The 14,489-nt window shown below is 44.7% G+C and overlaps 1 protein-coding gene and 1 pseudogene across 1 annotated transcript in view; one reads left to right on the top strand and one right to left on the bottom strand.

Moving 5' to 3' along the window:
- The window catches only part of CRLF3 (cytokine receptor like factor 3), a 42,042-nt gene extending 33,328 nt beyond the window's left edge, over positions 1-8,714 (bottom strand). The window contains exon 1 of the mRNA XM_069602887.1: positions 8,328-8,714. Coding sequence (XP_069458988.1) covers positions 8,328-8,444 — 117 coding nt within the window. The 5' untranslated portion in view covers positions 8,445-8,714. The remainder of the gene's footprint in view (positions 1-8,327) is intronic.
- LOC138447252 (large ribosomal subunit protein uL13 pseudogene) lies at positions 1,509-2,125 on the top strand (annotated as a pseudogene).
- Positions 8,715-14,489: the final 5,775 nt, after the last annotated feature.

Below are 14,489 nucleotides of genomic sequence, written 5' to 3'. Positions count from 1 at the left end.
TAAATATTCTTAAAATAATAATAAAAGCCTGTCCTGGGAATTCCCTGGGAGTGCAGTAGTTTGGACTTGGTGCTTTCACTGCCAGGGCCTGGGTTCGATCTCGGGTCAGCGAACTCAGGTCCCAGTGGACTCCCCCCGTCCAAAAAAAACTCCAAAGCCTGTCCCACATTTGTTTGGCTTTTGAGATCACAAATTAGTCATATAATTTACCAGGTTTCTAGTAATAAGAACAGTTCTTCTCTATCAAAGTTAAATTTACATCACACTCTATCTTGAAAAAAATAAACCCTAGACAGAAATAAACTGGGCCCTTCTGTGACACTCACTTTTTAATTAAGCTCCCTGAGTTTAACATTATTAATTCCCAATGCTTTTATGAACTCTCATTTCCTACTATATTTCAAGTGAGTTTGGACTCAACAAGCAGCTTTCAGAATGCTGTGTTTAAAGACAATTTGTGAAGACTTGTTTGAGAAAAGATGACTAAAAAGCCAATGTAAATATGTGGTCTTTTGCACACAAATATATGTGCAGCTTTTTTCCCCTTGGTGGTTGATTGTTTAGTTTTGCTTCTGTTTTGTATTTTGACATATCTGAGTCAATACTTTTCAGCCTATTACCAACAAATGCTCTATAAGTACCTCGGTAATTTTAATTCACCTCTGGATTAAAAATTAGACTGTACGTGGGAAATCTGCCATAATAAATGCTTATGATATAACACTAGCCAAACGAAAAAAGCAGATATAAAGTTGCGAAACTACTATACAGTAGTTTTTCAATTTGACAAAATAATATGTCTAGAAGGATACACCAAAATGTTAACAGTGGTTGTCTGTAAATAGAATTATGAGTTATTTTCAAATTATTTCATTTCTTCTTAGGTTTCTCCAGCTTGGGATTTAACCTTTTCTTAGGACACAATAATGGATTTCCCAGGTGGCTCAGTGGTAAAGAATCTGCCTGCCAAAGCAGGAGTACATGGGTTCGATTCCAGGGTCAGGAAGATCCCCTGGAGAAGGAAATGGCAACCCACTCCAGTATGCTTGCCTGGAAAATTCCAAGGACAGAGGAGCCTGGTGGGCTACAGTCCAGGCAGGGTCACAAAGAGTCTGACACAACTGAGCACACACGCACACAGGACACAAAAGGAACATTTTAATACCACAGTAACAAATTATTTTCAAACAGAGTTTCGGACTTTTGAAAATGGGTAACAGAAGGGGAAGTGGGAGATAAAAGAAGCAGTAATAGCTTTCTTTTCTTTGCTGAGCTACTAAGACTTTCTGCCCTTGTTTTCTGAAATAACTTATTTTTCCCTGCACTGAGTTCCCCACACTGAGTCTTAAGTATGCTACACGTTTTCAAATCCTGTGGGAATAATGATCTATGGAGAACCTGGTGTAGGTATCTTAGGAATATCAAGGTTTCTAGTAAGATCCTCAAAAAATTAGCTGAAATCAACTATTTAAAAGTTTGAAAACAGCTTTCCCAGGTGGCTCCTAAAGATGATGCAGGGGCAGGTCCTGGGGCTCGCTGGCCGAGGCCATCTCCTGGGCCGCCAGGCAGCCGTCGTGGCCAAGCAGGTGCTTCTGGACCGGAAGGCTGTGGTCCTGCACCGTGAGGGCATCAACACTGCTGACAGCTTCCACAGAAGGACCCGGAAGTACCTGGCCTTCCTCTGCAAGCAGATGAACACCAACCCCTCTGGGGGCCCAGACCACTTCCGAGCCCCCAGACACATCATCTGGCAGACAGTGCAAGGCAGGCAGCCCACAAGACCAAGCGTGGCCCAGCCGCTCCGGGCCGCCTCAAGGTGTTTGACGGGATCCCGCCACTCTACGAAAAGAAAAAACTGATGGTGGGTCCCGCTGCCCTCAAGGTTGTACGTCTGAAGCCTATTCCGAAGTTCGCCTACACCTAGGGTGTCTGGCTCATGAGGTTGACTGCAAGTACCACCAGGTGATAACAGCCACCCTGGAGGAGAAGAGAAAGGAGAAGGCCAAGATCCACTGTCGGAAAAAGCAGCAGCTCTTGAGGCTATGGAAGCGGGCTGAAAAGAACACAGAGGAAGAAAACTGACGAGCTCACAGAGGTCCTCAGGACTCATGGATTTTTAGTCTGAGCCCAGTAAAACTGACTATTTATTCTTCATGCTTGGCCTGGCCTGCCCTTCTTCCATCGCCACCCTACGATGTGGGGGACCCTTGGGGCTGCCATCCAGGTGCCACAGGCAGCCTGGGGTTTAGAAGAGTGGGTATAGCAAAGGGGCCTTAGTCACTGCTGTTTAAGAAGCATGCATGCTCAGTCATGTCCGACTCTTTGCAGTCCATGGACTGTAGCCTCCCAGGCTTCTCATGTCCATGGAATTGTCCACGCAAGCATACTGGAGTGGGCTGCCACTTTCCTACTTCAGGGAATCTTCCCGACCCAGGGATCGAACCCACGTCTCTTGCATCTCCTGCAGTGGCAGGTGTATTCTTTACTACTGCGCCACCTGGAAAGCCCAGCTGTTTAAGAAAGGCCTTTTAAAAAGTGGAGGCAAAAAAAAAAAAAAGTGGAGAGCTATGCAGGCATCATTTGGGACCTATTCATTCATGAGCTTTAGGACACAGTTGGAATAACCAGCGCAGTTGCAATACTGGCAAAAGTGAACTGGAAGACTTAACTGCAAGGGATCCCACACTGCCGCAGGTGTGTGCTTAAGGTTTCCATGTGGTCGGATACTATACTCTGCATCTGTTAGGATGTGAGAGAATGCTTGGACAGCACAGGTCTGGGATTTAAAAAAAAAAGTTTATGGAAAGGAAGTGCAGCCAAGTGGTCACAGGCATCACCTTTATGTCTTTCCAATATTTTGTGATCCAAAACTAATAGATTCTTTTTAAAGAAAAATATCTGAAAACAAAGTACCATGAGAGACAAACGGTTGCATTACAGATGTTTAAGACATGCTAAAATAAGTGCTGGCTTGAGATTCTCAATTAATCACTTGTCTGACATTGTATAATTGTCTAACAAACCCGTGTAATTTCAAACAGCATTTTAATCTTGAGGCTAGGGCTTCCCTGGTGGCTCAGTGGTAAAGAATCCACCTGCCAATGCAGGAGACACGGGTTCCATCCCTGACCTGGGAAGATCCCACATACCACGCTGCAACGAAGCCTGGGCGCCACAACTATTGAGCCTGTGCTCTGGAGCCCAGGAGCTGCAACTGAGCCCACGTGCTGGAGTTACTGGAGCCCACTCCAAGACAAGAGAAGCCACCAGTGAGAAGCCCGGGCACCACAACTAAAGAGTAGCTCCCACTCCCCAGAACTAAAGAGCCCTCCCAGCAATAAAGACCCATCACAGCCAAAAACAAATAATAAAAAGAGAATTATAAAAAAAAAATCTTGATGATAAACCACAACATTTTACAACACATCTAAGGGTTAAAACGGCAGAGAGCTGATGAAGTGTTAACGGTACACTCCAAGGCCCTGTGTCTCAGTGTTTAATGAGCATACACATCACACCCAGCAATACTGTTAAAGTACAGATGACTATTCAGGAGGTCTGGGTGGGGCCTGATTCCTGCCTTCCTCATCAGCTCTCAGGTCAGGATGCCCCTACTGCAGACACAGACCATGCGTGTAGTAGCAATAATCAAAGGGACACCCACTGGCCAGAGCTGGGCAGGGTCCTCACCAAACAGTATCTTAGACACCAGGATCTGGCCCATTATGCTGAAAGAGCAGGGATCTGCTCTTGACAGCACCCTCTGAGACACTGAATCACACTAATTAGAGGCACATGATGGCCAACACATTTATTTTATGGAGTGAACTATTAACTGTACACGGACTGGAGTATCGGTATTTCTACCATCTCCAGTACCTCGAACTAACCCCGCTTTGATAATGTACAAAGATGGAGTTTCTGGACCTGCAATGCTTAAAGATGAGGCTCTGGACCGTGGCCATGTCATCACACTGGTGTCACTCCGTGAGGCATCTCTGACTGGCAAGCTGACATTACTGCGTGACATCCTAATCACCTATCTCTACTCACAACAAGCAGGAAAGTCAAGCCTGTAGAAATAAACAAGGGATGAAGAACACAATGGAAGTGAAATCTGAAAACGAATACACAAGAATTTAGATTTCTATTTGTTTTGTTTTGAGGCGGAAGTCTAATGATTAGCCACAGAAGGAAAAGGTTACATCTGTGAGGACAGTGGTCTGTTTCCCTGACCACAGTATTTCTAGGACCTAGAAGTATCTCTGACCCACAAGAGGCACGCATTACATATTCATTGAATGAATGAACAGATAAGTATTTAAAGACGGTGGGAGTTGATTTCCTTGGCATTTACATCTTAATACCAAGGATTCCAGGGAGCAATATAGAACTATTCTTAATGATTTCAACATCAGTGAGGCCAAGTTGACTGTAAATATCATCTGATTTCCTGAAGACCAGTCTCTAGTGTTTAACACATTCAAACAGTAAGTTACTGACTACACTTCATTCCTACACAGAACTTCCTTTTCTCTGAAGACAGAGGGTAAGGCTTCATTAATTTAACCACAAGAGGAGAAACTGCTGCATGCTGGCAGTTGTTTTTGACTCTAAAAGATTGACAGTAAAAGACGTCACTCTTGTTCCTTCTAAACATTCACAGACATGATTTCCTAACAGGAGGCAAAAAATTTCATGAGAGATTTTTTTCAAGGGTAAGAAACAAAAACAAAGATAAAAAGTATGCCAACAGTTCTTGAGAAGGTTAAACAAAGAGTTACCACATGACCCAGCAATTTCTAAGTATATTCTCAAATATACAAATATCTACACGGAAACTCAACCATGAGTGTTCACAGCAACATTATTCATAATAGCCAAAAAGTGAAATCAACCCAAATGTCTATCAGCTGATGGATGGAAACATAAAACGTGCTTTATCCACAAAATATTACTCAGTCACAAAAAGAACTAAAGTATCGATACATGCTACCACATGAATGAACTTGAAAACATTATGCCTAAGTCAAAGAAGCCAGTCGCAAGGGGTCACATTCAGTATGGTTTTATTTTTATGACATGTGCTAAATAGGCAAATCCAAAGAGAGACAGAAAGCATTTCCTTTTTGGGGTGATAAAAGGTTCTGGAAACAGACCGTGGTGATGGTTGCACAACTTTGCAAATACACTAAAAACTGCTGAATTGTACATTTTAAGGTATGGATTGTATGGTCTGTAAATTATACATCAATTTTAAAAAATCCTATAAGGAAGTAAAATCAGCAAGTAAAAATATATATACGAAGGGAGCATCCTTTTTCTCTGCTCTCTCATTCACCCCCACACAAAATCTTTGACTGAAAAGCCATATATTTTATGTAGTTATTCTGAAAATGACTGGAACCCTAAAAATATCCCAACCACTAAGCAAAAGCAGCTGCTTATTTCGATAACATTTTTGTAACACAGATCCTCCTTAGACTGCAAGTTGATAGAGCACTTATTCTCCAAATCCAAACGTGTGCAACCCACTAGAATGAACTCTGAGGCAGAATTAAAGCTTTTATTGGGTTGACGAGAAAGTTTGTTCAGGTTTTTCCATACAATCTTACAAACTTTTTGGCCAGCCCAATAGAACCAGAAGCCACTGTAACTGGCGCTGGCACAAAACACATTTCAGGTCACACGAGAGAACTACCATATTACTCAGTCCACTGGAAGGCAATGTTATTGAGAACCTAAGCATAACGGATGTTCTCCTAGTGTTTTCTGTTTCAAGCCTGAGACAATGGAACTCAAAAACAAAACAAAACCCCATACTAAACTCCACTAAATTATAGGGAAGTGTGTCCCGTATTTAAATTATTGGACATGGAACTTAAAAGAATGTAGGTTTGGAAACTTAGAATGAGATCATACTGAATTGTTTTAATGTGTTCAGTAAAACATGAGAAATTAATAAGTACTACTCCCAGGTGCTAAGCTCATTCATTCATTTAATATCAGCTCTCTGTGTGTGTTTAGTTGCTTAGTCGTGTCCGACTCTTTGTGACCCCCCATGGACTGTATAGTACACCAGGCTCCTCTGTCCATGGGATTCTCCAGGTAAGAATACTGGAGTGGGTTACCATTTCCTCCTTCAGGAGAACTTCCCAACCCAGGGATCGAACCGGTATCTTCTGTGTCTCTTGCCCTGCAGGTAGATTCTTTACCCACTGAGCCATCAGGGAAGATAATATCAACTCTACTGTTTCTTAATTGTTGATACAGTTGAACAACAGTCTCATTTATACATAAAATATCTTAACTGGCTGAAACATTAATCATATAATAAGAGATACTGAAATCTCTTTTTAAACATACCCTAGATTTAGAACCTCTGTTTCACAATAGCAGAAAGAATAATACAGATGTTGCCAAGTGAAAATCAAGATGAATGTATTGGAAGGCCTTAAAAAGTATTCATCAAGTCAGGATCACCATATCTAGATTTCCCTCTCAGATTTGCTACTAAACTACAAATGATGCCTGGCCTTCATTTAAAAATCTATAAGAACTTTAGGACTTCCACGGTGGCACACGGAGAAGGCAATTGCACCCTACTCCAGTACTCTTGCCTGGAAAATACCATGGACAGAAGAGACTGGGGTCGCTACGAGTTGGATAGGACTGAGCGACTTCACTTTCACTTTTCACTTTCATGCATTGGAGAAGGAAATGGCAACCCACTCCAGTGTTCTTGCCTGGAGAATCCCAGGGACGGGGGAGCCTGGTGGGCTGCTGTCTATGGGAATGCACAGAGTCGGACACGACTGAAGTGACTTAGCAGCACGGTGGCAGAGTGGATTGCAATCTGCCAGTCAACGCAGAGGACATTGGGTCGATTCCTGCTTCAGAAAATCCCACATGCTGCAGAGCAACTAAGCCACAACTACTGAGTCTGCATGCTGCAACTGCCGAAGCCCTCTGGCCCTAGAGGGCTATGCAACATGAGAAGCCACTGCAACTGAGAAGTCTGCATACTGCAACTAGAGAGCAGCCCCCACTTGCTGCAACTACGGAAAGCCCACGCAAAGGCAACGAAGACTCAGCACAAAAGCAATGAAGACCTAGCAGAGTCAAAAGTGAAAATAAAGTTTTTAAAAACCTACAAGAATTTTAAAATGTATAAAACCTGAAGCAGGTTGAGTACCCTTAATGATGAGAATACCCCAAAGCACTGTTAGCACAGCACTATTCAACTAGTTGTAATTTTCAGATTCTTTGCAGCATGAGAGCTACTAGGATGACCATATAGGTTAGTGACAAGCGTGATGAAGAAAAATGCCACTCACTCATATGATTCCACTCAGCTGGAATCCCACTGATTCAAGAAGCACTTATTAAGCACCTGAATTAAAAGTTGCTCGAGGATTATCTGTCCTACTACACACTGGCCGCGTGTTATATCTTTTTCCGTATACGTTCCAGGGTGTGGAGAAACCATGTGGCTCTCCTATATCTTTGAGGACCAGGTCCCCACGGAGCAGATAACTGCTGTCACTTGGAAGTATATTTAGCTTCTCCTCTCAACACGTCTCTCTTTAAATCTGTTTTTCCATTTCCCTACGCTTTTGTATCCCATCCCTCAAGGGTTTCATTTTCTTTCCTTTGCCCTTTCCACACAGCTTCACTTTAAAATCCAAACTCACTAGAATGGGATCTCGCTAAATGATTTTTTTTTAATGCATTCACGATCACAGGAGATATTAAAGACTACTTTCCGGCAGTAATTCCATTCATTTAGTGTTAACTCTTCCTCCCGTCTCTGTCCCTCTCTTTAGTCCTTCCCCTTCCACGGTCCATTTTGCCTCCAGTTTGCGCTCTCCCAACTCACTGCCCTACATTTTCCTCGAGCTCTCTAAACTCAATCTCCATCCACAAGGCAGGTTTTCCAATGAACCTCCACCGCCCCCAACTCTCGCAATCTTGACCACTCTCTGCGACGCCCTCGGTTTCTGCTGCGACCCCGGACTCCTCCCAACCTCGCAGCCCTTCGCATCCCTAGCATCGCCCCACACAGCTTAGGAAACACCTCACACCCTCCCTCCATTCCCCAAACGCGTCTCTTCCTCTCAAGACCCCCTCCCCCAACCCCCCTCAGAGCCCACCTCCCCCTTCCCCACACCCAGCCAAGTCTCCTGCGCCTTCAGAGCCGCTTGCCTCCTCCCTGCAGAGTGTCCGGACACTCCCGCCCCTCGCAGCCTTCCCTACGCTCGCCCACGGCGGGGCACCCCGCGCCCTCCTCGGGGCCCACAGCGCCCCGGCGGGCGCGGCCCTCCGACCTGCCTCCGCGCCTCCCGCAGACCCTGCAGCCTCTGGCTCAGCTCCCGGCGGTAGCTCTGCGCCGCCTCCACGCTCTCGCGGGCCTCCTGCAGCAGCAGCTCGGGCTCCAGCTCCATCGTCCCCTCGTCCGGCCGCGCGGCCGGCGGCGGCGGGCGCGGTTCCCGAATGTCCCAGGCGCCGCCGAGCGGCACTGTACTGCGGAGGGCAGGCGGAAGCCCCGCCCCGCCCCGCCCCGCGGAGGCCTTGATTGACGGCGGCGCGAGACCCGCGTCCGGGTCCCAGCGCCGTCTGCGGGCCGCCTGCGCCTCCTGCCCGGCGGTGCTCCGGCGCCGCACCTGGCCCGAGGTGGTTCCTCCCAGCCCGGGTGGAGCCAACGAAAGATTAACGACCGCACCTAGCGAAGTGCTTCGCACAACTTATAGCCTTCTGGCTTTTCACTACCAGGCCTCCTTGCACCTCTATTGCACAGCGGAGGAAAGAGAGGGACGGAGAGAGAAATCAACTTTCTCAAGCCGTCGGGATTTCAACCCCAATGGCTCTTAAATCATTGTCTTCAATTCAGTTCAGTCGCTCAGTCAGACTCTTTGTGACCCCATGGATTGCAGCATGCCAGGCCTCCCTGTCCATCACCAACTCCCAGAGTTTACTCAAACTCATGTCCATTGAGTCAGTGAACGAGCATTCCTGCAGCGGCCAGTGGTTTAGGAGGTTGCCATAAGCCAGTCACCAGGCTCAGAGGGATCACCCGCCACCCAGAAGCTCGTAGTCTAATAAAGGAGCCAAGACAGAGGCCTAAGCGTGGGCCCCCCCGCCCCACCCCGGGTAGGTACCTAAATCCTGCCAGAATTCCAAGACAAGCTTTTTCTGTACCAGCCAGGTAGTGAAAATGTGGAGCTTGGCTGGCCATAAGGCCTCTGTTGCAATGTAGTAAGTAAGTGGGCGTGACCATGTGCAAATAATACTTAGGGACACAAATTTGAATTTCACCTAATTGTCATGTGTCACAAAATATACTTTGCATCTTTTTTCAACTACTTTAAAAGGTAAAAAACATTCTTCATTCAGGAGCCCAATAAAAACAGATGGTAGATCAGATTTAGACCATGGACAGAGGAAACTGGAGGGCTACAGGCCATAGGGTCGCAGAATCAGACACCACTAAAGTGACTTAGCACACACCGCCAGTAGTTTCCTGACCCCTGGCCGAGTGTGGTAGACTTGCTTTCCCTCAGATACAGACTGCCTCAAGGTTAAACAATGAATCTGTACTAGAGGCTAGATTTCAATTTTCCTGGGCCAGACTCGCATGTTCTTGCTACCATACTGTTTTGTGCTAAGTAAAATGACACTTGAGATTAGAGAAGTTTAGAAAAGGAAAGCCCTTCTGGAGAAAGTGGGAAATTATCCTAAACTAGCCAGGCACTCCACAGATGCTCAACAAGTATCTGTGGAATGAATCAAGGCATTAACTAAACAAAAAGGAGTAAGGAGAGGCACCCCATGCAGGACGAAACTAAGTGGGGAAGGATATATAAGGCTGGCAGGAATCCAAGTGGATTCTGTAAGGAAGGAGGAGACCACTGTGACTGGAGAGGAAGGACTGAAATATATTGGGAGATGAAGTTGAGCAAAGTAAGGGCCATGGAGCTCAGGTTAAGAAAGTTAACAGGTACTCAGAAAACCTCCAGAAGATCTCAACTGGGTTCGATCCCTGGGTCAGGAAGATCCCCTGGAGGAGGAAATGGCAACCCACTCCAGTATTCTTGCCTGGGTAATACCATGGACAGAGGAGCCCGGCGGGCTACAGTCCACGGGGTCACGAGAGTCAGACATGACTTAGTGACTAAACCACCACCGCCAAGTACATCAGTCAAGTGGGAGAAGTGTGTATTCCAGAATAACTACAGTGATGGTTATCAAGAGAAAATGGTATAATATTGGGGAGAAAATGACATCTTCCATATTTCTCCATGCACCAAGTACATGTCATTGCCAAAAACCACTAAAATTTGATTTAGGAGACTAGCAATTTTGGAAACGTCTGAGCTACATTTTAAAAAATTGACAATAATGGAAATGTCTTCCTTACAGGGAGTGTGCAAATTCTGGTTAATATGGCCAAGTAAAAGCACATATCTATGTACAAAATGTTTAAAGAGTGTAAGGTATGTGTCTGGCTCTGTGCCAAGTGTTGGGAATCAAAACAGGAATGAGACCTAGGATTTGTCTTCATAGTCCACTGGGGGGAATCGTACAAAGATAAATACAGGAATTTGTATTCTAATACATTGAATGCAATAAGTAGAAGCACAGAAACCTGCTGCCTAATCCAGCCAAAGGTAAAGTGGAAGGAAGAAGCTATCAGGGAAAGTTTCTTGGAAAAAGTAGCTTCTGAGGTGAGTCTTAAGGTTTTTCTTGGCATGGCCCCAAGTGAGTCTCTCTTTTCCCTTCCAAAAAGCTATCAAAATAACAACTTAACGAGTTTAGAACTGGATTAGGGGACTTCCTTGGAGGTCCAATGGTTAAGAATCCACCTGCCAATGCAGGGGACACGGGTTCAACCCCTGGTCTGAGAAGATTTCACACGTTTTTGTTGTTGTTCAGTCACTAAGTTGTGACCAACGTTTTGCAACCCCATAGATTGTAGCATGCCAGGCTCCTCTGTCCTTCACCATCTCCCAGAGTTTGTTCAAATTCTTGTCCATTGAGTCAGTGGTGCTATCTAACCATCTCATCCTTTGTCACCCTGCTCTCCTTTTTTCCTTTAATCTTTCCCAACATTAGAGAATTTTCCAATGAGTCAGATCTTCACACCAGATGGCCAAAGTATTGGAGGTTCAGCTTCAGCATCAGTCCTTCCAGTGAATGTTCAAGGTTGATTTCTTTAAGGATTGACTGGTTTGATCTCCTTGCAGTCCAAGGAACTCTCAAGAGTCTTCTCCAGCACCACAGTTCGAAAGCATCAGTTCTACAGCACTCAGGCTTCATTATGGTCCAACTCTCACATCCATACATGACTACTGAAAAAACTATACCTTTGACTATATGGACCTTTGTTGGCAAAGTGGTGTCTCTGCTTTTTAATAGGCTGTCTAGGTTTGTCATAGATTTTCTTCCAAGGAGCAAGTGTCTTTTAATTTCATGGTGGCAGTCACTGTCTGCAGTGATTTTGGAGCCCAAGAAAATAAAATTTGTCACTGCTTCCACTTTTCCCCCTTCAATTTGCAATGAAACAAAGGGACTGGTTGCCATGATCAAGCCGTTTTTTCACTCTCCTCTTTCACCCTCATCAAGAGGCTCTTCAGTTCCTCTTTACTTTCTGCTATTAGAGTGGTATCATCTGCATTATCTGAGGTTGTTTATATTTCTCCCAGCAGTCTTGGTTCCAGCTTGTGAGCCATCCAGTCTGGCATTTCACATGATGTACTCTGCATAGAAGTTAAATAAAAAGAGTGATGATATACAGCCTTGTTGTACTCCTTTCCTAATTTTGAACCAGTCAGTTGTTCCATGTTTGACTCTAACTGTTACTTCCTGACCTGCATACAGGTTTCTCTGGAGACAGGTAAGGTGGTCTGGTATTCCTATCTCAGTAAGAATTTTCCACAGTTTGTTGTGAGCCACATAGTCAAGGTTTACCATAGTCAATGAAGCAGAAGTAGATGTTTTTCTGGAATTCCTTTGCTTTCTCTATGATCCAATGAATGTTGGCAATTGACCTCTGGTTCCTCTGCCTTTTCTAAACCCAGCTTGTACATCTCGAAGTTCTCAGTTCATGTATTACTGAAGCCTAGCTTGAAAGATTTTGAGTATAATCTTGCTAGCATGTGAAATGAGTGCAACTGTATGGTAGTTTAAACATTCTTTGGCATTGCCTTTCTTTGGGATTGGAATGAAAACTGACCTTTTCCGGTCCTATGGCCACTGCTGAGTTTTCCAAATTTGCTGGCATATTGAGTGCAGTCCTTTAATAGCATCATTTTTTAGGATTTTAAATAGCCCAGCTGGAATTTCAGTACCTCCACTAGCTTTGTTCTTAGAAATGCTTCCTAAGGCCCAGTTGACGTCACTCTCCAGGATGTCTAGCTCTAGGTGAATGACCATACCATCATGATTATTTGGATCATTGAGATCTTTTTTGTATAGTTCTTCTGTGTATTCTTGCTACCTATTAGTCTCTGCTGCTTCTGTTAGGTCTTTACTGTCTCTGTCCTTTATCGTGCCTATCCTTGCATGAAATATTCCCTTGATATCTCCAATTTTCTTGAAGAGATCTCTAGTCTTTCCTATTCCATTGTTTTACTCTGTTTCTTTGCATTGTTCATTGAAGAAGACCTTCTTATCTCTCTTTGCTATTCTCTGGAACTCTGCATTCAGTTGGGTGTATCTTTCCCTTTCTCCTCTCCCTTTCATTTCTCTTCTTTCCTCAGTTCAGTTCAGTTCAGTCACTCAGTCGTGTCCGACTCCTTGCGACCCCATGAATCACAGCACGCCAGGCCTCCCTGTCCATCACCAACTCCCGGAGTTCACTCAGACTTACGTCCATCAAGTCAGTGATGCCATCCAGCCATCTCATCCTCGGTCGTCCCCTTCTCCTCCTGCCCCCAATCCCTCCCAGCATCAGAGTCTTTTCCAATGAGTCAATTCCTCGCATGAGGTGGCCAAAGTACTGGAGTTTCAGCTTTAGCATCATTCCTTCTAAAGAAATCCCAGGGCTGATCTCCTTCAGAATGGACTGGTTGGATCTCCTTGCAGTCCAAGGGACTCTCAAGAGTCTTCTCCAACATCACAGTTCAAAAGCATCAATTCTTCGGCACTCAGCCTTCTTCACAGTCCAACTCTCACATCCATACAGGACCACAGGAAAAACCATAGCCTTGACTAGACAGACCTTAGTCGGCAAAGTAATGTCTCTACTTTTGAATATGCTATCTAGGTGGGTCATAACTTTTCTTCCAAGGAGTAAGCTTCTTTTAATTTCATGGCTGCAATCACCATCTGCAGTGATTCAGCTATTTGTAAAACTTCCTCAGACAACTGCTTTACCTTCTTGCATTTGTTTTTCTTTGGGATGGTTTTGATCACTGTCTTCTGTACAGTGTTACCAACCTCTGTCCATAATTCTTCAGGCCCTCTATCAGATCTAATCCCTTGAATCTATTTGTCACCTCCATTGTATAATCATAAGGAATTTAATTCAGGTCATACCTGAATGGCCTGGTGGTTTTCCCTACTTTCTTCAGCTGAAGCCTGAATTTGGCAATAAGGAGTTCCTGATCTGAGCCATAGTCACCTCCAGGTCTTGTTTTCGCTGACCTCTACAGAGCTTCTCCATCTTTGGCTGCAAAGAATATAATCAATCTGATTTTGGTATTGACTGATGATCTCCACGTGTAGAGTCGTCTCTTGCGTTGATGGAAGAGAGTGTTTGCTATGACTAGTGAGTTCTCTTGACAAAACTCTGTTAGCTTTGCCTTGCTTCATTTTTGTACTCCAAGGCCAAATTTGCCTGTTACTCCAGGTTATCTCTTGACTTCCTACTTTTCCATTCCAATCCCATATGAGGAAAAGGATGTCTTTCTTTGGTGTTAGTTCTATAAGGTCTTATAGGTCATCATAGAACTGGTCGGAGAAGGCAATGGCACCCCACTCCAGTACTCTTGCATGGAAAATCCCGTGGGTAGAGGAGCCTGGTAGGCTACTGTCCATGGGGTCACTAAGGGTTGGACATGACTGAGCGACTTCACTTTCACTTTTCACTTTCACACATTGGAGAAGGAAATGGCAACCCACTCCAGGGTTCTTGCCTGGAGAATCCCAGGGATGTGGAGCTTGGTGGGCTGCCGTCTAAGGGGTTGCACTGAGTTGGACACGACTGAAGCAACTTAGCAGCAGCAGCAGCAGAACTGGTCAACTTCAGCTTCTTCAGTATCAGTGGTTAGGGCATACATAGACTTGCATTACTGCGATGTTGAATGGTTTGCCCTAGAAACAAACTGAAATCATTTTGTCATTTTTGAGATTGCCTGCAGGTTCTGCATTTTGTTTGACTATGAGAGCTATTCCATTTCTACTATGGGATTCTTGCCCACAATAGTAGATGTAATGGTCATCAGTATTAAATTCTCCCATTCTTGTCCATTTTAGTTCACTGATTTTTA

This window comes from Ovis canadensis, chromosome 11 (genome assembly GCF_042477335.2).
Source record: "Ovis canadensis isolate MfBH-ARS-UI-01 breed Bighorn chromosome 11, ARS-UI_OviCan_v2, whole genome shotgun sequence".
Lineage (NCBI taxonomy): Eukaryota > Metazoa > Chordata > Mammalia > Artiodactyla > Bovidae > Ovis > Ovis canadensis.
Note: the sequence above shows the minus strand (reverse complement) of the source record. Positions and strands in the feature narration are given on the sequence as shown.